This window comes from Colletotrichum tamarilloi (assembly GCF_030869305.1).
Source record: "Colletotrichum tamarilloi strain Tom-12 chromosome Unknown Scaffold_75.1, whole genome shotgun sequence".
In the NCBI taxonomy this organism is placed as follows: domain Eukaryota; kingdom Fungi; phylum Ascomycota; class Sordariomycetes; order Glomerellales; family Glomerellaceae; genus Colletotrichum; species Colletotrichum tamarilloi.
Window position 1 is genome coordinate 24,515 of NW_026849458.1, and position 23,417 is coordinate 47,931.

Here is a 23,417-nt window from a genome sequence, read left to right on the forward strand (position 1 = left end):
CACCGGTAGAATTTTACCAGTTGCAAAACATGAAGTAGTGGTTGATAAACAGGTTGTAGACGTTGATGATGATCAGTGGTAAGGGGTGGTACCAGGTGAAGCCAGTGACAAGGCGCCATGTGACGACACCGACCATGGCACCAGTGACAATTAGGGTCCAGATGATGCAAAGAAGGCGCATGTTGCGATACTTGTTGCTCTGGTGGGCCTTGGAGTCGCCAGAGGCAGCCCAGAGAAGCTCAATGTTGAAGAGACGATCCTTGATAGCGGTGAGGTAGGCGTAGCTCTGGACCGTCATGGCATGCTGCACGTTGAAGCCATATTTGGCCTTAGCCCAGCAACGCATGAGGATCACACCATATAGGATCGAAGGGATAGCAAAAGCCAGGTTCCAGAACTTGAACCATTCCGGGCGGATAGCAAGGAGAAGAGTGCCGGCAATAGGGGCAAGGAAGATGTTGAGTGAAACTGCAGCGTAGTACAAGAAGCCTGCATTTGGTTAGATGGGCGAATGGTCGCTGTATCGCTGTGAAGTAGAAGTACAAACCTGACAGATAACAGATCTTTTGCATGAGGGTGAGATTCGAGACCCAGAAGTGGCCGTTTGTAAGAAGAGTCGTTGAACCACGAGCCCATCGCATCTGCTGGGAGAAGAAGGCGCGAGGAGAGTTGGGGCAAACACCGGTGGCGAGGCAGAGAGGGATGTACTTGACCTTCCAGCCGCGGTCAACCGCACCAAAACTGTGAAATATTAGTCAATGGTCTTGCAAGTTGGTTGGATCAAACTTACCCAGTGTGAACATCCTCGGAGAAGCCAATTTCGGCCGTTCCACCGACCTCGACAAGAGACTCACGACGGTAGAGAGCATTGCTACCAACGCAGATTGAGGCTCCCCATCTGTTACGATTGACCTGCACGACACGGTAGAACAATTCCTGAGTGGCACCTGCACCCTGCTCAACCCAAGTTTGGTCGTCAGTGACGCGGAAGTACTGAGGGCTCTGAACAAGGGCCGTCTTATCATCGCCCAAGTGCTCAACCATCAATTCCTTAACAAAGTCAGGGCGTGGGCAGAAGTCAGCATCGAAAATGGCAAAGAACTCTCCGCTGGTCTGTGCAAAGGTCCATCGCAGGTTGCCAGCCTTTCGAAGACGAGGCCGGTCATCGCGAACGGAGTAGTTGAAGCCATATTTCTCAGCGAGAAGTCGAACCGGTTCCGAGTTGCCGTCGTCCATGACGTGAACCTGGAGCTTGGACGCAGGCCAATCAATATTGACAATGTGCTTATATGTGTTTTCCAGAATTTCGATGGGCTCGGAACAGCAGGGGAGGTAGATATCGACAGTCGGGGCGTTGTCTTCGGTAATAGGGAAGCGCTCAACCAAATCCAAGTGAGCCTTGTAATCCCAGTCTCGTCCAATGATTCCGACGGCGTAGGAGATCAACAAGTAGATGCACATTGCTCCCGCGAAGACGCCATACCAGTAGAATGCCGGGGCAGAGAGCGCAAACAGCCACATTCCGGCGCCGAGCGAGAGGAAAGAGAAGACGCCAAAGATGTAGAGAAGCAGTCGGTTGGTGTGAACGTAGCTGAGCTTCTCGGTGTCGTTCGGGCATACAGGCAAGACCAAAGGCGGCTCTTCCTTGGGGCAGTAGGTTGCGCGGAAACGCCCGTAAAGTCTCTTGGGAAAAGACTCGCCTGATGAGGGTGGAAGTGCGGTCGTGTGCGTCTCCTTTGCCTTCTCGGGGTCAGAAATAACAGGCGGAACATGGCTAGCTTCAACGTCCGTCTCAGAAGAGGATTGGTGATGGCCCTTTTCATTATAGACCGGAACTTCTCTGCCCAGCGGCGAGGGCTCCTGGTACCTGTTAGTTGGGCTTGAAGAAACGGATGTTGAGCAACCTACGATATCGGGTCTGCTTAGACGGTGGTGAGAGGAGTCGACCCAGCTCGATCTCTGACCTGATCTGTCTGTGGTGTCGTACGGATGTGTTTGCCCAACAGCGTTCTAAAATATGTCAGTCCCTTTTCCTTCAGGCCGGAAGCCATCGCCAGTGGCACTTCATGGAAACGTACCACAGTAAAAGTCGAGTCACTGGCGAGGGAGGGGGCCGCGCTCGAATCGTTGTCGGTGTCGAACGGGTTAGAACCGAACGGATTAGTCGGGGGCGTCAGGCTCGAGTCGGGAGAAGCTCCCCGTGTTGTGTAAGGAGGCGACATTGTGGTATCAGGTTCCCGTAAAGCGACACGAGCTACTTTCACACAAGATTACTATGTGTGGAGGAGATCGAGAGTCGGCTCGGGCTGGCAGTATAACGAGTGCGCGGAAGGGGTGGTGAGGCAAACGAAGATGGCTCCAAGTGTCGATGTACTCCCATTAGGTTCCTCGAAGTAGACGGCAGAGTCTCTCGGCACCGAACGCGGGTGAGTGTGTGACAAGAGCTCGAAGCTGGAAGAAAGAGAGAGCAGCGAAAGTCGTCAAAGCGAGTGACTGAAAATTGAAAGTAGACCAGCCTCGTGGAGTTGAACTAGCGAGCGGGCGAGGCGGCGAGAGTAGCGCGATGATGGCAGCGGAGGACTAGGAGCCAACGTCTAGCTTCTAGGTGCAACGAGCGGGACGGAGGGAGGAAAGGTTTTGTTCAAGGTAAGCCACACAGACGGCGGGATGACGGAGGAGAAGGCGTAGGGTTCCTTAGGAGAGGCGAGGTAAGGTGAGGTGGAGGGGAAGACAGGCAGTAACCGGGATTGGATGTGGTGAGAGCCCAAGGTGAAGCCGAGATAGGATGGGGCTGGTGAATGTAGCGGACCCAAACAGGCAGGTTCACCACAGCGTGGAGAGAGGAAGGCGCGGCTACATTACGACATGCGTATAGCCCAGACAGACACGGCCTGGAGAAAAGGCAGAGGAAGACAAGACGAGCCGTAGTAGCAGGCCACTTCAGGCCAAGCAGGAGTAAACACACCGTCTTGCTTCCTCCCGCAAGGATGTGAATACGGTATCACGGCCACAGAATGAGGCACGAATACGTACAGTATGGTGGTATTCCGTAGGTAAGTACCTCATTGCTAGGCTGGGCTGGGCTGCTCCGGGCTTGCTTTCAAGATGACCATGTTTATTCGTTGAATAATGTCCGTATCGTAGGTATCTTCTGCAAAATCGACAAGGCCATTTCTCTGCCCCTGCCATGAATATCCCCGCGAGTCGCCAGCCCACCCGTGGCTAATGTGTGGGCAAGTGAAAAGGATCGTGGCAGGGATACAGCGACCATTGAACCGTTTGGCGGTTACAAGGGCTGGTTCACTGCGGGTATGTCTCTCATGTCTGCATGCGCTTAGCTGCCTGGTTACGGATTGTGTTGACTCCCGTCGCTTGCAAATCATGGCAATGGCCCGGTGGGAGAGATGTTGTGACATCACCGCTGGGAAAGAGTCAGAATACCTACTGGCCTTAGCAGGTGCCATTGCAGTTGGACCCAATATCTCAGATCAAGGTATGGCAGCGTAGCAGCGTGCTACGGCTAGCTCAAGGCTAATGACCGTAGGTTGCTATCCATGGCCGAAATCTGCATAGAAGGTTGACAGTCGCCGCAGACTGCAGGTGAACCGTGAAGCCCTAGGGGAAATGACCTGGCTTCAGGATTTCCACATGGCTACGGAGTCAAGTACCGGTACAATAAATCGTGTGGGGGTATGAAGGCAGGGGGCTGGGCCAAAGGAAATCAGCCGGGAAGAGAAGCTGGGCAAAAAGTGACAAACGGAGCGGAGAGAAATCATGACTTGGATCCAAGAGTCAGGAAAGCACGAAGAATGAGAAGAGCATGGGAAACATAATCTGATGCCACGCCGGAGTGGAGTGGGGCCGGTCGGAGTGGACTCCGTACATGATTGGGCAATGCAGCCTGTAAATATCAATGAGGGAAACATTCGCCTGCCAGTTTAGAGAGCAAGATACCTTGCTCCGTACAGAGTACCCATGGAAGCAAAGAAGGCGTCAGATAATAGCTATGTCCCAGATGGCAGTTCCAGAGGAAGGATACAAAAGATCAAAGCAGGGCTGTGGGAAATAAGGTAGGTGTCCCGTGCCTGCCATCCATAGTATGGCAAACCGCAAAGCAGGTGGCAGGTGGGCAGGCAGGCGGGAGTCGTGGGAGAGACAGGGTGGGCAAGAAAGGAAAAGCCACCTGCATCATCAAACGTGGGCCTATTTCCCGGTTTGCCTGTTGCATTTGCGGCGTTTTGGACTGACAATTCAGGGCAGTTACTCGGAAGATTCTTGCAAGCGCAAACACCAGAGGACAAGGCGAGGATGGATGGACATTGGAAAAAGCCCATGGGCCTGGGAAAGAGCCGCCAAGACGTTACCTACCTTATCGGCAAGTGCAACGGAACCATGAGCTGACTATCACAGTAGTGTACGTACCGGATCATGAACAGGGGTAGACCTGCAAGCGCTGCTAGCGTCAACCACATCACGGGCGCCAAGGCCCCAGAGGGAAAGTCGACATGCGACTTGCTCTGGGAACTTGTGGGAAGAAGCCACGAACGGCACGAACTGCAGCCACCACAGCGCCTCATTGTGTCGGCCGCCTTCCGGATGAGCAGCTACTTCTTTCTATCTTCCTTCCCGCCTGTTGTGGCCTGTTTTGTTGCACCTGCCTGCCTGTCGTGGTTCATATCTCTGAGGTTCGTATCTGGACAAGGTAGGCACCTTGGGTAGATAGACCCCCACTTCTTGCTGTGTCGGGCACGCTGTCGCTCCTGCTCTCACTTGTGCCTCCTTGCTCGCAAATTATGTGTACCGCATACTCCGTACGTCGGATAAGAATCATTAGGGAACACCGCAGAGCGGAGATCGAAGATGAAGGAGCTACAATCACGGCAGGGAAAAGAGACAGGAGCAGGGTTGGCAGCTGTCGAGCAGGCTGTCCCTGTCAAAATGTGCGGACCTTTGATGGTCAGAGCATCAATCTGGACCGCCATTTGACAGCATCAACCGGGATGCCGATACCACACAGCGAACCATCCCGCACACATCTACGCACTATCGACTTGCATGCTTCAAAGTGCAGCAAGCTTTCCGGCCCTTTTCAAACCTGCAATCTGTTCAGTGCCGCCATCATCGAAAAAATTCTGATTCAACGTCTGCCAGGCTGCCAGCTAGCTTCTCTGACCCGCCGCGCTACGCAGATAACCTTGGAACTCAAAAACACAAAGCGTTGAGCTAGCCCACGGTGGGAATGGGCCCACGATTGGCATTCACTGAATCACTGCTAACCACAATACCACGCTACTAGACCCGAGCCGGCGGCCGTTGCTATCAGATCGACCATCGGTAGTCGCCGGGCTGTCTGAAGCTCCATTCCTTCAGCTGTGCTGGGATCTGGGAACTTGCAATCCTGAAGAGAGACACCAGCCTCCTTTGTCTTCCTCGGCTTGTTCCAACTTTTCAACACCCCGTCTGTGGCTTGTGGGCTTCTCCAACGTCGCCCTACTGACGGACGACTAATGCCGACCAACAACGCATACCTACCTCTCTCAAATCTCTGATGGTCAAAAACCACCACGCTACTCCGTACTCGTATTGCCACTGCAGCACATGCAAACAACGCCAGCGACTTCTACCCATCATGCGCATCCTATCTGACTGGCCCACCAATACCTTCTCCAGCCCCAAAGCCTTGGAGGCTCAATACCACGCAATTGGGCCACCAGTTCGAGACCGTTTCTTCCTTCGCTTGCCCACTGATACCTGACTACATACGCATACGTTGCCCACGCCAATAAGCTAATAAGCGTAAACCTTGATAGCATCCACCTCAGAGGCTATTTCGACATCCTCATTCGCTGGCGCGTGCTCTCTCGCGTGTTTGACGGATAGCTCACCGTTGTCTTTCTGCAGTGTTTCTTTCTTCTGCTCCTTGGCTCAGCAGTCTCCGTCGCCGCCGTTTTCCTCTTGAATGTGCAGCGGCAATGTCGGTCGCCGCCCACCCGTCCCCTCTGCAGAGCATCGCCGACGGATCCTTGTCTTACATCGCGCTTGGCCTGAGCAACGATGACGCTCGCCAGGGTTCTTTGCGGTCACAGAGTCTCGAGAAGAGCCTTTGACTATTGGCAATGGCTCGTACGAACACTGGCGATCGGGATCTTCTCAGAGAGGCGATGATCAAGCGCCTTCCATAGAAGATGTACCGGCGCCAACCGGACCCTCTCCACCCACATTGACGCTCCGGTTCCTGATCTGACCGGCGCATTCTTCGATAATTTCGCCTGTCGTTCTCGCTCTCGAGCCCTCGCATCCCGCCGTTCCATTGGAACAATGGGTCCCAAGACTCCTCCGCACCCCAGCTACCACGAATTCCATCGGATCCACCGTGCCACGCGGGCAATGAAAGTCTCGACTCACCTAGCAAAGTCACAGAACATCTTGTTGACGATTCACACCCGCCACGTCGATCCGGTTCTCCAATACCGAGACATGGCGAGCCAAAGCCAGCTGAACGGCTGGGGCGACCTGGTTTACCCCGGTCTCGTGTCTATTGTCGCCCGCTGGAGCTTCCGCTATCGCAACATCATCCATAGGTCATTTTTCGCTTTCATCGGGATGGTTTATCTGAAGTCCTGAGCTGCATCCTACTCTGCGCTGAAGCACGGTACAAGGCACTGTTTTGCGGCGAAGCGAATAATCGCACGCTCACAGCGGTACATATTGGGGAGTGACAACTACCATGTTCCCAAAGTACCCTCAAAATGCTGGCCAAATATCCGTAATGAAGGGGTGAACAGTACGCAAAACCTGAACTGACATCCTCATCTCGGTTGCTATCCTACAGCACATCATCGGCAAGAAGAAAGGAGTCAAATGAATATTCCGCGATCTCTAACTCCTGTCCGCCACCCATATCCATACGTTGTCGTCGCCGTTTAAGCCGCCCGTTGTCTTGGCTACTTCGGCATGGCGGCACGCGCGCCAAGCCGCCAATACGAAAGAATGGTGCGCCAGATAAGCTCCTGGTCTTTTTTCCTTGGTTTTTCCTCACACCGTCAACATTGAAACGACAACACCAATTTTCTCGCCGCTTCTCGCCATGTGTGGATATCAGACTATTGTTCTGCGACTGTCCTACGGATCTTGCTGTCCCGGATTGAGGCCACTCTCCGAGGCGTGGATCTCGATGACGCAGCATCTTGGTACAATTTCCTTTCCTCTTCCCGTCGGATTGCATACGGAGTAGGTAGAGCCAACCTGATTCCCCGTCACCAGCATGGTATTGGTCTCTTGGCCTATGAGGCAAGCCGCCAGCCGCAAACCAACCAGTTCAGTCTCCTTCTTCTCCAATCCCGCTCCGCCCAACCCGCCCCTTTCCCTACCATCTCCGCCAAGACCGTGCACACCATCCCACCATCCCACCCTCCATCCATCATCCATGCCATGCCACATTGTCTCCATTAAAAAAACATCCCGGCAACTGATCCTTTGCGAGCGCCGAGATGCATGCTGCCCACCACCAACTCATGGAAAACGAGATTGCCATACGCGTTCTCAGCATGGTTCGTCGAAAACGGTCTTCCGTCTGCAGGCTGGAGACTGGCAATAAACAACGCGAGGCCCAGAGTATCAATCGCTGGCTTACTGCATGCTAATGTCCCTACTGCTCACGCCTAATGCCCGCATCGGACTGCCATACACACGCTCTTGCTACCAAGCGGCAAGAAGGAGCCTCTTGACCGTATTACAACCGTCAGTGGCTGACACTGTCTCTGTCCAGCTTGAAAGAGGATGTTCAGCAGAGGCTGGGGCTTAGGATACGGACACTGGAGGCGAGGGAGGCAACACCATTCGGATGATGACTGGAAGTGCTATGTTTAGACTGTGCTCTCTTTCCGGCTTGGCTTCCTGGGAGGCCGCCATCTTCTCTGAATGGCCTGATTACTGGAAGGGTGCCTCTGTGTGTGCATATGTGTGTAACCAGCGATCTCGCAGGAGAATGTGTCACCGTCCAGGCAAGGTACGCTCCTTCCGGTGACCCCTCCAATCGAGATTTCGGCGCGAGCTCCGGGATCTTTTAGAGCTTCAAGGCTAGCCTTGCTGTTGGTCACATGTAGCTGACGTGGATTTTTCTCTGTAGTTAGGGGTGATCATCACGAAGTAGGACAAAATCTGGATTATGTCACAATCGAGGTCACGGGCAACGTCGCAAAAATAATGTTTGAGGCGTGGATAAAGTTCCCGTGCTCTCTCTACGCGATTATGTATTGATTAAGTACAATGTCTGTCGAGGTTCAAACAACCTCGAATTCACTGCTATTTTGAAACCCGGATATCATCAACAAACCAATCAAATGCTGTACTCCAAGCCGTCATCCCGTTCCGCCTTTACGCGGACTTGTCTGTAGTAACAAAAGTGAAAAGCATGTGGATTTACATAGCCAAAGCCGAAATCGACAGTAGCAAAGCCGAAGCCAGACCCAACACCGAAAGCGCGCTTCTTCCGGCCGCGTTCTTATCGTCGCCACCACTGCCGCTGCTGGAACCGCTGTCGCCGTTGTCGAGGTCCATGCTAAAGTGAGCCGCGCTGAAGGTGATGTTCTCCGGCGAATGCCATGCCTCGGAGCCGAACTCGACTAAGCCGAGCCACGAGTCGCTGTCAATCTCTCCAGAGTCCAGGACGAACTTGAGTAGCGGCGTGATATCCTCATCGAACTGGGTGACGTCGGAACCGTCGCGCGTGACCCAGGTAAAGACCTTTTGGTTGCGCTGGTTGGTATCGAACCAGAGGGAGCTGCAGAAGCACGTCAGCATCACCGTAATATGGTACCCAATACGTGAAAAATCACGAGCGGGGGGAATCTGGGAGAAATGCTTACAACTCTGTCGAGCCGAGTGTGATGTTGGTGAGAATGGAATCGCCCATCAGCGGGTACGGGTTTCCGACTTTGCCCAGCCAGATCATAATCTCCGCCTCCGAGTCAATGGGGTTGTACGTCTTGGTCTTGTTCTTGTCGACAAAAAAATCCCACGCGGCATTGGCGACGACGCCGCTGAGCTCGGCTTTGCTCTCCGCCCAGGTGGTGGCGGCAAAGTCGCGAGGGGGGTCGTTCTCGGGGTTGCCTTTGCGCATGGTCCATTGCGTCGCCAGTCGCATCGTCTTGATGGCGCTCAGCTTGGTTGGCAGCCTTGTGGAGTTGAAGCGGACATGGGGGAATGAGTGGACGTTATTCTTGTCATCTTCCCAGTTCCAGTTGGCATCGAAGGCCGGAATGGATTGGTCAACCTACGCGTCGCGAAGAGCATCGTGTTAGTCGATGTGGTCAGGCCATGAGGCCACAGGATTTCCGGGCATGGGAGGAGAAGGCTGATAAGAATGGCAGGTGGAAGGAAGTCGCGACGGAGCTCGTGACGATATGCAGGGTCGAGGCAGGCTGACGGGAGCGGGATGGTATGGTACGGATAGGAGAGGGGCATGATAGGAGCAACGAGGTGTAGATAGACTTCCAAGCCCAGATACGACGGTTGGTCACGTCACACTACTTACCGATACGCACGAGGAGCCATTTCCAACAGGGTTCCAAGCATTTGACTGGACTGCAGAATTCTCGTATTAGCCTGATCCACGATAAAAGGCAAAACGAGTATGTTGTGCTGAATCTAGGTTGACGGCGTTTACATGGAAGTAGGTGTCGTCGAATGACCCGGAGTCAGACCTAGGAGTGTGATGGGGGATCCACGTACAGATGAATTGGGTATCTGAGCTCGTAAACTTGTTTGTCTTGCCGCAGATTGTCGTATCGTACGCGGCAGACGCGTGACGAACAGCCGTCAGGCCGGCGGCGAGAAGAACAGCGTTTCTCATTTTGTTTGCGCCGTAGATGTTGGGAGACGAATGGAAGGTTTGAAGGGGGTTTAACGTGAAATGTGAGATCTTTGTGTTAGTGGGCGTAAATGTGCTGCTTAAAGACCGTGATGAGCAAAAGAAGCACTTTCTTGATCGCGAGAGAGCTCGACGGGAAGATGCAATGACGAAAGGAGAACAAAGTGTCGGAGTGCAGACCGGAGGACGATTGTAGCAGGCGATGAAGATGGCTGACGGGGTCCGACGGGATGAGCTACCTCACTGTCACAGTGTCACTCACTCAATGGACGGGACCGGGGAGGCAGGCGCAGGCTGGGGTCTTTGGGTGGAGCAGATGGAAGGAAGAGAAAAAAAGATGACGATGAGGACGGAGGAAAAAAAAGAGAGACATACTGCGAGAGAAGGAGGCTAGCCTACGGATACAGGTCTTTGGTGACATTCCTCACGTTCTGGGCCCAGCTCGCCTGCCCATCCAAGAGCTGAGAAAATATTGGCAGGAGGGGCTGAAAAAGGACAGGAACCAGACCTTTGACCCTGCCCGCTTATCTCGCGTCGAATGACAGCGGCAGGACCTAATGAGTACATTGGTAGGTACAGGAAGGCGAGTGTGAGTCCGGGGTCGATGATTCGGTTGTGCTCTCCCGTTTGATGTTGGCAATTCGCATTGGCATTGGCATTGGCATTGGCGGCAGCATCGAATTTGCTAGCTTTATTTGGCAGCTACCCGGTGTCCTTCCCCATTACATCACCTCACCTGAAGGTACGGAGTACCTCACCACGCTCACTCATTCACCTTGATTTTCCTCTCGTTAGCTTCGAGGCAGAGGTAGCTCTAGCCTCAGCTGGGCTGTCCGCTGGGCCCGGCGCATGTGGGCGAGCTAAAAAAACAAGCATATACACCGTCTCTTCCCGATTGGGAAAAAGGCGTTGGCCGGCCGCCCACGACCTGGTCGGGACGGCGTCTGTGGCTGCGCCGAAGAGATAAGATTCAGTGTTGATAATAAGTGGTGAGTTTTGCAGTGCATGAGTGAGTGAGTGTACTAGATAAGTAAATCATCGAGCTTGAGTGAGATTGAGATGTCGAGTGAGTGAGCCATTAGGCATTCGTCTCACTGGCAGTAAACAGACGTAGTATTCCTCACACAAGCAGATAATATCTAGCAATCATTTGCCGAAATGAACAGTAAAAAGTGAAGTTGCTGAACAAATGGATATATAGCAACTCACTGGCAATTCACAATTTCTTGCATCTCCCATATGATCGAGTATACATAGTCAATAGAGAGGCACTGGCAAAACTCCGACAGGCTGGCATGGCCCCACCTCGTGACATGGCCGACGACGAAACTGACACTCGACTCCGTGAGAGTCGTCGTGATGTTAGCCGGTCCTTGAGCCATCAACCTGGATGGCAGCGAGCCTGCCTATCCACAAGTGGAAGCAAATGTGCAAAGCGTCCCAATATTCAATTCGATGAGCTTCTTTGTTTAGTATGAGGTGAGGTGTATATACCCTATTCCTGAGAGCTTCCCATGTACCTCAGTCAAGCGCCCGGGTAAGCGATACGAGATCAATACTACGAAGCTGCTCCATACCTACCCAAGTCGACACAAAGATAGGACAAGAGAGCTCCTACGCAAAGGGAATGCCGTGTCGATGGTCGATTAGACTCACCTGAACCAGGCAGGCTCTGTCGTACATTCCACTGCTCAGGTCCTCGCGTGCAGTGTGAGTTGAGCGGGAGTCGCGTCCCGCCTTCCCCCCAAAGTCTCACATGCATGAGCTGGAGCCGAAGCTGTCATGAGGCAATCTTCACCTCGATGTGATGCCCTGCGCGCACTCGCAGTTTCTTCAGGCAACACCCCAATTTCCCCAGAGCCGCAATGAGTTAAACTTAACCATAAATCGCAATGCGAAGCAGCCCCCAAACTCGCCCTCCACGCCTTGCGCGCCCTACAAGGGCCTACAGAGCCTAGAACGTGCGTTAGTAAGCCGCCCGAGCAGTGAGAACGCTCCGCCCGAGTCATGTTGTGGTGCTTCTCCAACTGACGCCTACCGGGCTTCTCGGCCACCGTGTTAAGCCTCAGAGCAGCAATGGCTCGTAACCCGTAACATGCCCAAAACAGCATGGTGATGGGCGAGGGCATCCAGGGGTGAATACTAAAGGGATAGATCGTATCCCCAGAATCTCGTATTTGCCCACCTCTCCAGTACATAATCGCTGCGTCGCCCCCCGTCTGCTTCCTGACTTCAGTCATCCTTCTTCGCACAGCAGAGATCTGACTGAATAACCATGTCGAAGCTCATAAAAATCCGATGTTTTGGGTGGTGACCTTTTGTCGGATTACGATGCCACAATACGTCGCCCACCACCACTATCAACACCGCGGCACCACTCGGCACCGACACACAATACGCCAATAGCTTGGGTCCTTGGTGTCGATGCAAAAGTCCGACGAATCGATGACCTTCCAACCCCGGACTTCGACCCAGCGAAAGACAGAAAAACGGTGGCGGGATAAGGCCCCTGAATTCCGCCTCATCCGAAGGATCAAAGGCCGCACCATCACACCAAGGCCACCAAGAACACCAAGACCTGAATGTCTCCAGCGACTTGCAGCTTCTTCAAGACTGCAACGATTCTAATTCGCCTGCGAAAAGGCGATCCCGCGACAGGAAAGGGGAATACTCTGGGCAGAGTGCCGCCGTATCCGTTCGCCGACACACCAAGAGCCTTGATTACGGTCTTGGAGCATGCAGACGCAGTCCAGACTCGGGAAGGATTTCACAACCCGCGGGTAATGTGACAGGAACAACTTGAGTATTTCAATTAGCAAAGGCGCCTGACCAGGAGGACGACTGGCGCTCCAGTTGAATCGGGATGGAAAATATCAGAAAAAAGTCGTTGGGGGGCACAGGGCCAGAATGGTGAGAGACTGAACCGATCAACCGACAACGAGCACAGATTCGACGAGTCGACGACGACAGCGAGCCGCCATACCAGGCCTGATTGAGGGTAAATCCGCGAAAGGAAAGGAACGCCTTCTCTCTGGGCTCTCCAGTGCGACTCCGGAATGCCACGCCATAACCCAATCGACCCAAGTCGAGACACAAGGCTCCATCAGCCCTCAAGTTCTCCCTCGCCTTCTCGAATCCGAACCTCTGTGCCGTCCCACGATCCACCTTGCCGAGCCTGTAATCAACGAGTCGTCGTCAGCACCGACAGGGGATGATGCTGGACCTGGTGGAACCTGCGTCTCTCCGCTCTTGGTGCCAACTTGGCAATCCGCTGCACTAATGTCCGGGGGCCAAGTGACTTTTGCCTGCCCAGACCAGCGTATTGAGCAGTGCTACGGAGTACTAGTCCTGACTCCTGTTGTCATGCTAGTAACGGTGTGTCTCTCTCCCTTCCACCGCATGTTGCAGCTCACACACCCGTTCTTGTTTGATGTACCGTAAGCTTCGCCTGCCCGCCATTAACAGACGAACTTCTGTGGATTTGCTCCTCCATCATCTTCTTGGCGCCTCTGACCGCTTCGTCGTGGATCGTCCCCCGCGAGCTCGTCGGGTACTAGCGAGCCATCGCCAACACACATAACTGTTCGCAGGCATCGACGCCGAGGGTCGTAACTAGAGACATGAAGGTAATCTGCACTTACCAGGCACTGCAGAACGTACTGATCGACTTAACGGGGATCTCCTCGCAAGTACGGATAGCATGTCAATGTGTTCCTTGCATTTGGGAAGCCCACCCACACAGTTCGAACTTTGTACCCCCGATTGGGCGCGGACATACGCACGTCAAGCTGTGGAATCGGTTTCATCTTGGTAGCTATCGTGGTACCTCTGTCTGAACCTTTTGAACAATGGCGGCCAGCGCCTGCGTACCCGACCGCCGCTCATTCGCTGGCAGAAGCACAATGTGAGGTACAATAAAGCTTCTTGCAATTACCGTGCGAATGGGCGTCAGGACTTTTCAGTGTAGAGTCTAGACTGACTGACTCTCAATCTCTTTGTGGATTCAATTGTCTCTGTCGTCGTCACATTGTGGGACAAGAGCGAGAGTCTCGAGCCAACGGCAGGCTTCGGTTGAGGTGTGGTGGCACCCCCCGCGGCATTTGCTCGAGTGAAGTGGCTTGGCCACTGATGGGCAAGTGTCTCATCCGTCCGGTTGTGCCTGAAGATCACGACTCCAAGTCTGTTAGTCTTCCTTCTGCTCCAGGTCTGCATAGTGCATATTGCCGAATTTTCTGGTGCACTCCTTGAGGTATGGCATTTTGGTCACGCCGCAATCATTTGTGCGAGACATTTGAGCTTAACGAGCCTCTGTTCACTGTTTGCCTCTCGAAGTGTCTGTCCCATGGCGATTATTGGATGGTTGCATATGCTCCCTGTTGATGTGCAGGCCCGAAGTTGTCTTTGACAGATGGTCATTGGAAGGAAACCGACCATTTGAGAAGGTGAGGCGACAACCTTGAGAAACCGCTAAGATCTAGCAAGTCTCAGTCTCGGCGGTATTGTGTGGCCAGTCACCCGGTGTGATTTTCCCGTAATGAAGGTCCCTCCATGAACCCCGTCCTCATCTCCTGAATTCCGCCACTCCGATGAAGGAGGAGAGCGGGAGTTAGGAGGAGGGGTGGAGAGGGGAAAGAAGGCAGAGGAAGATTCGCAAGTGGTGTCTCGGGCGGCTGGCAGCTTTGAACTCCATTCGGGCGCTGGGGCACCCCCTACAGGATACGAAAGCCTGGAGCTCATCCATTACGCAGTATGCCGTCCGTAAAGGCTGCACCGACGTGCTTGCACCAGAGAGTGACCTGAGTCGATGGTGGGAATAGTACAGGCGGAGGACGCACAATGGCTGAGCGAGAGAGGCTCAGCACTCCCACCATGGGAGCTGTGAAGCCGATTGACAGGGTCGGGGTGACCCCTCGGAGGGTTGTATGGGTAAGACGACAAAGCAAACGGGCGATGGCGATCAGCGAGTATGTCAAACCGATCCTAGTCTCCTACCTTAATTCTGAGGCGATGGAGATTCCCATGTTCATTGCGAAATGGGGCCACCATTGGGGGTATCTCTGTCGTCTTCCTTACCCGTCGCGTAGTAGGGTGGATGTGCGCTGTATCTAACGACGAGCAGCAAGCGTCCGCCGTCAGTTAGAGCCCAATTCTTCAGAGCGTTCCGCCAGCGCCAGGGGAGTGTGGCAGATGACGATCGCTGATGGGAGGGTAACTCCCTCTTTTCGAGCGCAAGGAGTACTGAGTCGGAATTGGTCAGTAATCTCCCGAATACATGTATTTCGAAAGACCTCGTCCATGATAGTCTGAAAGACAAGCGACGCGCCGGCTGGGCGGAAAGCAAGCACCTCGGATGGGCTTCTGATCGCGTATGTAGCAGAGCGCTCCCCGCTGACTCTGAATCGGCGGGTGGAGTCTGTTCATTAACCATGCGGGTTCGCAGAATGGTGAAATTCCAGGAACAAGTCTCTTAGGCGCACAAAGTGGAGTGATGAGCGCTGGTACTTCCCGACGGAGTCTTGAGAGGGACGTTGTGACCACCTGTTGCTAAGCATTTAACCAAACCGAACCAAGGGCAGTGGAAGCGCCGCGGCGGCAGCGCCAGTATGTATGTACATGCGAGCGCACGCCAGCTCGGAGGTTGGCGGGAAGTGAAGCAGACGGGATGAGAAGAAGAAAGCAGCAGATATTGACCTGGCAAAACCTGACCTGACAGAGTGGGGGTGAATCTGCTGGAGTCTTGGAGGCGCTTTAAGCTTGAAGGAGTTGCCTCCGACATGATCCAAAGATTCTAGACTTGTCTTGCCTGTCGTTGCCTGTCTTGCCGCACTTTCTTCTCTAATCTCTCCCTGCCCTGCTGCTTCTTTCCCGCATCTCGAAAACAAGATGGGACGTGGAAACTGCTCGGGTAGCAATGCACCGCAGTATCTACAAAAAGACATTACCAGCAAGAGCAGCTTCCATAATCGACAAAGTCCAGAAACTTCGGGCTGAGGTACCAGTTCGAGATGATGTCACAGACTGCAAGGCTCAATCAAAAGCTGACAGGCCTGCGGGCAAGTGAGGCTAAGACAAATAGAGGTCCCCTGCTGGCATGCCTGCCACGCTTGCCATGCCTGCCATGCGGTGCCGTGCTAGTGCAGCAGTTGGGACTTGGGACCCGGTAGTGAGTCTCTCCTCCTGTCGTTCCGTGCGCTCTTTGTGGCAGGGGTTTATCTGGGAGGGAAGGGAAGTGACTTCCTGAGTTTCCGGCAGCCCCAAGGGACAGAGAGGAATGGTAGGAACGGACGGTCAGCACTCGGACAATGACATGGCAATGACAGAGTGGTAGGAAGGTGCTACCTATCTTGACGTCTAGTCATTTGAGGCTTTCAGTTGAGAGAAGGGAAGAACAGACGGAACCCAAAGGCAAAAGAGCGGAAGGCATCCAGAGGACGTCACTACGTATCTCATCTGCCAAGCAACTACGGGGGCCCCTCCTGATGTATCCGTAACGGCCACTCAATTTCACCTTTTATCTGCGCTTGCGGCTTGCCTTAAGTCACTCTGCTAAGGGACGGGTATGCGTAGATACTTGTATCCCAATTTTCCATGCTTCTCCAATCTCCAACTGTTCTCGAAGTTACAAGTATCCGTACGTACTGGAGTATCACTAAGATTTGTGAGGGCCCCCAGTGCTCCTCTCGGCTCACCATTTAGCCCCGCTCTTCCAGCCACTGAGGTACTTCATCTCACCACTAGAAACTAGTACCGATCCGATGTACCTCGCAATATTGAAGGGATACACAAGATGGAAAAAAGACAAAAAAAAACGGCTCTTTGAAGTCAACCGTTTCGGCTCCCATTCCCTCTGTTCACTTCATCCCCGTTCGCTTTCTTGAGCATCTGTACGGTGCCTCCCGCGGGACCACGTAATGAAAGTCTTGTCATTAGTCAATATCAAGCATCGCAGCTCGCCAAAGCAACTTGCGCTGACATTGCAAAACCACTTTGCCAGCAAGCCTGCAGCTTTAAGAGCATCGGCACTGCAGAGATGCTTCGCCAAAGGCTTGGAAATGGTCCATCAGCGAATGTTTCCTACCCATTAATAAGCCTCATCCATCAAGGCTTAAGACTGCAAAAGCAGAATCCCAAAGAACCAGAGACGGCTCAGACAGGGGAGCCTTCTGGATCGAGAGTTCAGGGACCGGGCCAAGACCTTCCCGTTGCTCGTCCTACACTAAGGCCGGCCCACCCTCTACTTTCCAAAACGGAGGACACGCATCCCTTCCACGCCATCTCATTGTCCGTGATGCTGCCAGCCTGCAACTGTCCGGGGCATCCCGCCACGCCTGCAGCAGCCGCAAGTATCCGGGGTCTGCGTCTGAGTACAGAGAATGGTACAGCGTGGGTACGACGCCTTCTTGCAGAAAAGCAAACATGGCAATAGGAGCATTCCGTGATGGACGACGTACCTTTCCATGCGCGGCTGGCTCCCTCTCCTCCCTGGCCAGGCCTGAGCCGCTATTCGATCAAGCTGTCTATTGCGTACGTATGGATACACAGTACCTCACGTTGCAATAAAACTCCGTAGCAGCCACCTTCACCTGCACGACGAAGGAGTCTTGGGATTCGACACGGCTGCCGTACCGAATGCCAAGCTTCGAGCGGTGGAAACGTTGCCGTGCGATAAGGCCAAGAAGTCTCCAAGGCGAAGAGTCAGCGACAGCGAACAACAGACTAACTCACTCCCTTGTGCGCCTCCGGCTGCATCTGGCTTCTGCTTTCTTTTCTGCTCCCATTGCCGCCGAAAATCGTCCAATATCTCACCCACAGACTATCCGAACATTGACTTCACAAGGAAGGTAGTCAGGACACGTCAGGCTCACTAAGAGGCGAAAAGAGTATTCCGTGACAATACCCCGTGCGTACCGTTTAATACCTCTCAGACGGACCCAAGTACCTTGCCTTGCCTACACACGTCCATTCACTACGCTATTCTAGGAAAGCTAAGTACCTGGTCCCGGTCCCGGTCTCGCTACTTTGTGCTCCTGCTCCAAGAGTCCTGGGTGTGTCCTCGTCTTTGGTACCTCCTGGTCCCTGTTCTTGCTCCTACTTTGTAGTATGCTTGCTGTCACGAATACCGGTACGGATAGGAAAGCGGCAGCGAAGCAGAGCAGAGGAGCAACGACGAAGGAGCAGCAACGGCAACCGGGATGGATGGGAAATCGCTGGTTCCCTCTGGCCATCTGCGAACAAGGATGCGATGCCCATGCCATGCCTATCTTTTTCTCTCTCCATGCCATGCTCCCATCCAATCCACATTGAGGTCCCGCATTGCCCATCTCCAAGACTCCATCCCATCCCATCCCATCCCATCCCATCACGCATCGTCCATCACCCATCCCCTATCCCGACTGTCCAGCTTCGTGGTCCACAGTCCACAGTCCACAGTCCACAACTCTCGGACGGCACCGTCGACGGAAAAGAAGGAGGGGAGTAACAAGAAAAAGAGCCAAGACCCTGCAGGATATATCAAGAAAGAGCCCCTGTGCCCTACCTGCTGCATTTTCTCCCTTGAAATCGTCCGTTCAGCCATTACTGTGGTACTGTTACTGTATTCGTGCGCTTTGCCCTCACTTTCGTTGGAGATTGATGAAATTCCGGGTTTGAATAAACCTGCCGCTCGCTCCACGTCTGCCCAGCTTCTTTCACATTAAACTACACCAGATCACCCCCTCCTCCAAGAGCTCTTCCCACCTCACTTCACCTCACCTCCCTTAACTCTCTTCCCGATTCACCTGTCTGGGACACATCACCGAACTTCATCGGCCACTTCTTACAACGGGCGCCAATCCCATGTGAAGCCGGTTTGAGCGTTAGTGCACCTATCCAATCCCACTTCCGCTCCCACGTACGCCGTTCGTCTTACGTCTACGCCGTCACCCGCACCCACCTTTCCGATCCCGCCAATTTGTACTTGTTCGCTCCAAAAGTACGACTCGACTCGATTTGTCTCGCTGTTCGTTCACCAGACAAACCGCAGAAAAAGGAAGCAGAAACCGACTTGCCAAGCAACGCAAGGGAATTCAGCTTTGGGCTTTTGAGAACCCCATTTTCGATTATCAGTCACTTCTCAGACCCATCAATTTACACAACTCGCGGCCGTCGTCCGATCCTAGGAGTGTCCACCATTCACCACCCCAAACTCCCAACCCGTGTGCCTTCAAAAGGGCCACACTCGTCACTCCGACTTGCCAGCAAGATCACCAACTACCACGACAACTTGTTTTTCGCTCGCTTTCCGCAAACTCAAGCCACGTTTCTCTAATCAAGAGTATCGACTGGATCACTTTTTGATTTCTCTCTTCGGAACCCGTCGACATCCCACCGGCCTTGCGTACACTGCAAATACCCCAGGCCTTCATCACAGTGAACAAAAAGGGACGTCAACCCTTTTATCATTCGTCCATTATCGTTAGCTCTGTTCGTCAACAGAGCATTCAATCGATGGCTGCAAGCTTCGCTCGTACAACCCTCATCACCACAGACTCATCCTCAACCGTCGGCAGTATGGTTTCCGAATCACCGGCCCTCAGCGCAGGCCACTCAGATGCTGCTTCTGGCACCGGAACGCCGAACTCCTCCCCTCCCGCTTCTAGGCCTCGCAGCCCCGAGCTGAAGCATCACGAATCGCTGGATGCCTCAGATCTGGAACCACTTGAGCCACTGAACGTCAAGAACGTTTGCTTCGTTGGCGCTGGTTTTGTTGGTAAGTGAAATCGTCGCGATGGCTATCGGCATCGAATTCTCCCCCGTGGCCGTGGCCATGACTCTTGTCCATCCTCCATCCTTGTTCAGCCCATGTTTTACAAGGCTTGAACTGCTTTATTAGCTCCAGATTCGAATTAGCTGGCAGGCATCACGAACTTAATATCGGTGGATGCTGTAAATGTCACTGATCAAATCTGACGCAAGCACTGTCGTCAAAATTGGACTCATACAGACCTCGTATTCGATAGGATCCAAGATGGAGCTAACAAATCACTGCAGGTGGCCCTACTGCGGCCTTGATCGCACTGCACAACCCCGACCTTACCGTGAACGTCGTGGACCTCAATGCCGACCGTATCGCCGCATGGAACTCTCCCCATCTCCCTATCCACGAGGCTGGACTTCCCAAGATCGTCCGCATCTCTCGTGATGGTACCAATGAGGCGACAGCCTTCCTCCCCTCAGTCAGCAACTCCGTGAAGATTGCTCCTCGCAAGCCCAACCTCACCTTCACAACCGACGTCCAGCGATGCATCGGCGAAGCAGACATTGTTCTCATTTGCGTCAACACGCCTACTAAGACCTACGGACTCGGTGCCGGCTACACTGCCGACCTGAGCGCTCTGGAAGGAGCGTCTGAGACTGTCGCCAAGTATGCAAAGGATGGTGCTGTCATTGTTGAGAAGAGCACAGTACCTACAGGTACTGCTCGCATGATTCGCGAAATTGTAAGTTCTTAAACCCAAGAATACATAAACCACAACATAGTCCGTCTTCATAGCAGAAATAGATCGAAACTAATACCCGAATAGATGGCCCAGTACCAGCCCGACGCCGAATTCGAGATTGTCTCGAACCCCGAGTTCCTTGCCGAGGGAACCGCAGTGCGCGACCTTATGCACCCCGACCGCATTCTGATCGGCAGCTCTACCACTCCTGCTGGCATTCGGGCTGCCAACGCCCTCAAGAGCGTTTACGCCGCCTGGGTTCCCGAGCAGAAAATTTTGACCGTCAACACTTGGTCCAGCGAGTTGACCAAGCTGGTAGCCAACGCAATGCTTGCTCAGCGTATCAGCAGCATCAACAGCATCAGTGCTCTCTGCGAGGAGCTCGGTGCCGACGTGCAGGAGATTAGCCAGGGTATCGGCGCGGACACTCGCTTGGGCAAGAAGTTCCTCCACGCAGGTGTTGGATTCGGTGGTTCTTGCTTCGAGAAGGATATCCTCAACCTGGCCTACATGGCCCGTACTCTCCACTTGGACACCGTCGCCGACTACTGGATGGGTGTCCTTGATATCAACAAGTACCAGCGTGAGCGTTTTGCCCAGAAGGTTCACCGCGCTCTCAACGGCAACCTGCGCCGCAAGAAGGTGGCCATCCTCGGATTTGCCTTCAAGGAGAACACCAACGATACCCGCAACAGTATTGCTGTGCACATCATCACTGAGCTGGCTCACGAGATGCCCAACGAAATCGCAATCTTCGACCCTGGCTGTGACCCTGTCGAGGTGATGGAGGAGGTTCGTCAGTCTATTCCAGACGAGCGTGTCGTTGAGCGTGTCAAGGTCCACACCAACTGGAGAGACACCGTCCACGGCTCGAGTGCGATCTGTATTCTTACCCCCTGGTACCATTTCCGGTACCCGAAGCAGGCCCAGACTACTGCCCGTCGCTCGTCTGTCTGGAGCAGCCCCGAGGCGTCCCGCGAAGAGGCCAAGGCTTTCATCAAGGATACTCTGTCCGAGATGGACATTGTCGAACTTGAGAAATTTGTTTCTCGCACTAGCACCAACACGCCGACGGATCCATTGAAGCGCATGAAGGCCGAGGCTGAGTGTCAGGAAGGCTGCAAGGGTTGCAACTTCGATGCCGCCAACGAAGACTTGGGCGACCCGGTGGACTGGGAGTGGGCAGCGTCGGTCATGAAGCGCCCTCGTCTTGTGCTCGATGGGCGTAACGTCGTCTCCGTTCCCGACCTTGAGAAGCTTGGGTTCCAGGTCCAGGGCATCGGTAAGGGACTGGTTATCTAAGATGGCGTGCCCAGAAATAATGACGAGTCAAAGAAAGTGGTAGATGAGCAAGACTACATGAGGCTTTGCATTTCGTTCGCATATACAACGACGAAAAGGTACATTGGACGAGAAACCCTCAAAACTGCACAGTAAGGCGTTCCGGTGGGCAAAGGCAATGGGCGGCGTATCGTTTTTTTATGCCCGAGGATCATGATTTTTTTTGAACCTCTGGGTTTCTTTCGCTTTCACTTCCACATTGTTGGAGGACAACTTTGGGTCTAGCCAACTTTGTAATTCTGACCTTTTGACTGCCCTAGAGGCAGAGGTGGGAAGCTATCGCTGATAATGGGATCAAATATACCCATGAGTTACACAATTCACAAAACGACAATTCTGCGTTAATATGTGACATGGCTACCAACAATATCCGAGACCCTTGCGCATGTCCAAACAAATTTACTGAACTTGAGCCTCACATCTTGGACCTAACACTATCCGTAGAATTGGAAGGTATGCCTGCAACGTAAACAATGTCCCGGTCCCGACTCGGCACAATCTCCGCCGAATAGCACCACCCATTTGGCTTACCGCGGGGGGCCACAGGTGCTTGCGCGTCCCCAGGCGGGCTCGATCCACCGTTTTTAAACTAATCAAACGGTAAAGGTGAGATTGGGTGGTTCCGAGTGACAATCGGGGAATCGGGGAAGAAATTGATCATTCGCTCCCCGGGGGTCCTGGTCCAATTTACCTGGTGCCTCGGTGGGGGCGATGGACTGGGGTTGTTCATTTGTTCTTTGTCCCTCCGCTATAACTTTATTCGAATTAACGAGCCCCTCGGCCCCTCCCCCTCGGGTATTCCACTGGGATAACGGTTTAGATTTTGAGCGTGACGGTTGTGAGACCATAATGACCCTTGGAGTATTCCTTACGGAGGACGAATACAGATATAGGAGGAATTTCGCCCAGATTGACGAGATTGTGTTGTGGGTTTGGGTAATATGTTCGTTGGGGGGATATCCGCTCATAGCTTGATGATTGACTCGCATACGCGGGGCTTTTTACGCGGTACGAATTGGTAGGCTCTACAAATTGCCAGACCCGATCTTCCGTTTTACTCTCAATCGTCATTTGACCGTATTGACCGGGAGGGCAGCCGAGAGAGAAAGACCTGCAAATTGCAATATGCGCTCAATGAATCTGTGGATGACGATCTTGCGACATTCCCGTCGGCGGCTCTTTCGGAGACGTTTGTGATAGATTACCTTGCAACTTTTTTCCCCCAGCGATATGCCACAGCCCCCAGCCAGCCGGGTGGATAAGATGGGTGTTCCGCTGGGACCGTGTAGCGCGTCCAATTGGCGGGATCTACCAGGCGTTGAAAGCACCAAACTTTGGAGCGTTGTTATCAATCAATGTTTCACACGGCTACTTTACGCCCAGGCTTGCCTTTGCGCTACGGATACGCTACGGATACTTTCTATCAAACGTTGACCCTCTACCCGGTGGGAGACCAGAGATCGCAATATGGTGTTTGGATGTTTGGGGATCCAAGTACCTTGGGCTCCCGTTTTGTTTTTTTCCTTTCTGTGACGCGATGGTCGCTTTGTAGACGGGAGGATGCGGCTCATTGAGTGACGGGTTGATTGCTGGTGGCGTGGTTGACCGTTTGGCGCCATTAACGGACCGAGAAAAGCTTGGCTCTCTGCCTGCAGATTTGCCCCTGAGTTTGGTGCGTCGTGGTGCAACGACAGCCCACCCTTTGGAACGAGGCATTGATGCTGTGA

General features: G+C 53.5%; 9 protein-coding genes across 9 annotated transcripts, besides 1 other annotated feature; 4 read left to right on the forward strand and 5 right to left on the reverse strand.

Moving 5' to 3' along the window:
- Nucleotides 1-13: 13 nt before the first annotated feature.
- On the reverse strand, nucleotides 14-2,222 carry CTAM01_12332 (glycosyltransferase family 2; the record flags this gene model as incomplete). The annotated part of the gene is made up of 5 exons (XM_060528339.1): nucleotides 14-489; nucleotides 548-741; nucleotides 791-1,860; nucleotides 1,909-2,010; nucleotides 2,079-2,222. 5 exons carry the CDS (start codon nucleotides 2,220-2,222, stop codon nucleotides 14-16), a joined length of 1,986 nt encoding a protein of 661 aa, XP_060376974.1.
- A 2,206-nt stretch (nucleotides 2,223-4,428) lies between these two features.
- On the forward strand, nucleotides 4,429-5,354 carry CTAM01_12333 (uncharacterized protein; the record flags this gene model as incomplete). Its single annotated transcript, XM_060528340.1, has 2 exons — nucleotides 4,429-4,685; nucleotides 5,297-5,354. The coding sequence occupies 2 exons, from the start codon at nucleotides 4,429-4,431 to the stop codon at nucleotides 5,352-5,354; spliced, it is 315 nt and encodes a 104-aa protein (XP_060376975.1).
- Nucleotides 5,355-5,627: 273 nt separating this feature from the next.
- On the reverse strand, nucleotides 5,628-5,813 carry CTAM01_12334 (uncharacterized protein; the record flags this gene model as incomplete). The annotated part of the gene is made up of 1 exon (XM_060528341.1): nucleotides 5,628-5,813. One exon carries the CDS (start codon nucleotides 5,811-5,813, stop codon nucleotides 5,628-5,630), a length of 186 nt encoding a protein of 61 aa, XP_060376976.1.
- Nucleotides 5,814-6,318: 505 nt separating this feature from the next.
- Nucleotides 6,319-6,624, forward strand: CTAM01_12335 (uncharacterized protein; the record flags this gene model as incomplete). Its single annotated transcript, XM_060528342.1, has 1 exon — nucleotides 6,319-6,624. One exon carries the CDS (start codon nucleotides 6,319-6,321, stop codon nucleotides 6,622-6,624), a length of 306 nt encoding a protein of 101 aa, XP_060376977.1.
- Nucleotides 6,625-8,421: 1,797 nt separating this feature from the next.
- On the reverse strand, nucleotides 8,422-9,853 carry CTAM01_12336 (uncharacterized protein; the record flags this gene model as incomplete). Its single annotated transcript, XM_060528343.1, has 4 exons — nucleotides 8,422-8,782; nucleotides 8,868-9,274; nucleotides 9,536-9,585; nucleotides 9,733-9,853. 4 exons carry the CDS (start codon nucleotides 9,851-9,853, stop codon nucleotides 8,422-8,424), a joined length of 939 nt encoding a protein of 312 aa, XP_060376978.1.
- Nucleotides 9,854-11,429: 1,576 nt separating this feature from the next.
- On the reverse strand, nucleotides 11,430-11,633 carry CTAM01_12337 (uncharacterized protein; the record flags this gene model as incomplete). Its single annotated transcript, XM_060528344.1, has 1 exon — nucleotides 11,430-11,633. The coding sequence occupies one exon, from the start codon at nucleotides 11,631-11,633 to the stop codon at nucleotides 11,430-11,432; it is 204 nt and encodes a 67-aa protein (XP_060376979.1).
- A 3,218-nt stretch (nucleotides 11,634-14,851) lies between these two features.
- Nucleotides 14,852-14,917: a sequence feature (Short protein (CTAM01_12338, KAK1485968.1) was converted to a misc_feature.).
- Nucleotides 14,918-17,147: 2,230 nt separating this feature from the next.
- Nucleotides 17,148-17,330, reverse strand: CTAM01_12339 (uncharacterized protein; the record flags this gene model as incomplete). The annotated part of the gene is made up of 1 exon (XM_060528345.1): nucleotides 17,148-17,330. The coding sequence occupies one exon, from the start codon at nucleotides 17,328-17,330 to the stop codon at nucleotides 17,148-17,150; it is 183 nt and encodes a 60-aa protein (XP_060376980.1).
- An 848-nt stretch (nucleotides 17,331-18,178) lies between these two features.
- Nucleotides 18,179-18,520, forward strand: CTAM01_12340 (uncharacterized protein; the record flags this gene model as incomplete). The annotated part of the gene is made up of 1 exon (XM_060528346.1): nucleotides 18,179-18,520. A coding segment is annotated over one exon (342 nt), but the record flags the coding sequence as incomplete, so codon positions are not given.
- Nucleotides 18,521-19,357: 837 nt separating this feature from the next.
- Nucleotides 19,358-21,651, forward strand: CTAM01_12341 (nucleotide sugar dehydrogenase; the record flags this gene model as incomplete). Its single annotated transcript, XM_060528347.1, has 3 exons — nucleotides 19,358-19,619; nucleotides 19,901-20,349; nucleotides 20,434-21,651. 3 exons carry the CDS (start codon nucleotides 19,358-19,360, stop codon nucleotides 21,649-21,651), a joined length of 1,929 nt encoding a protein of 642 aa, XP_060376982.1.
- Nucleotides 21,652-23,417: the final 1,766 nt, after the last annotated feature.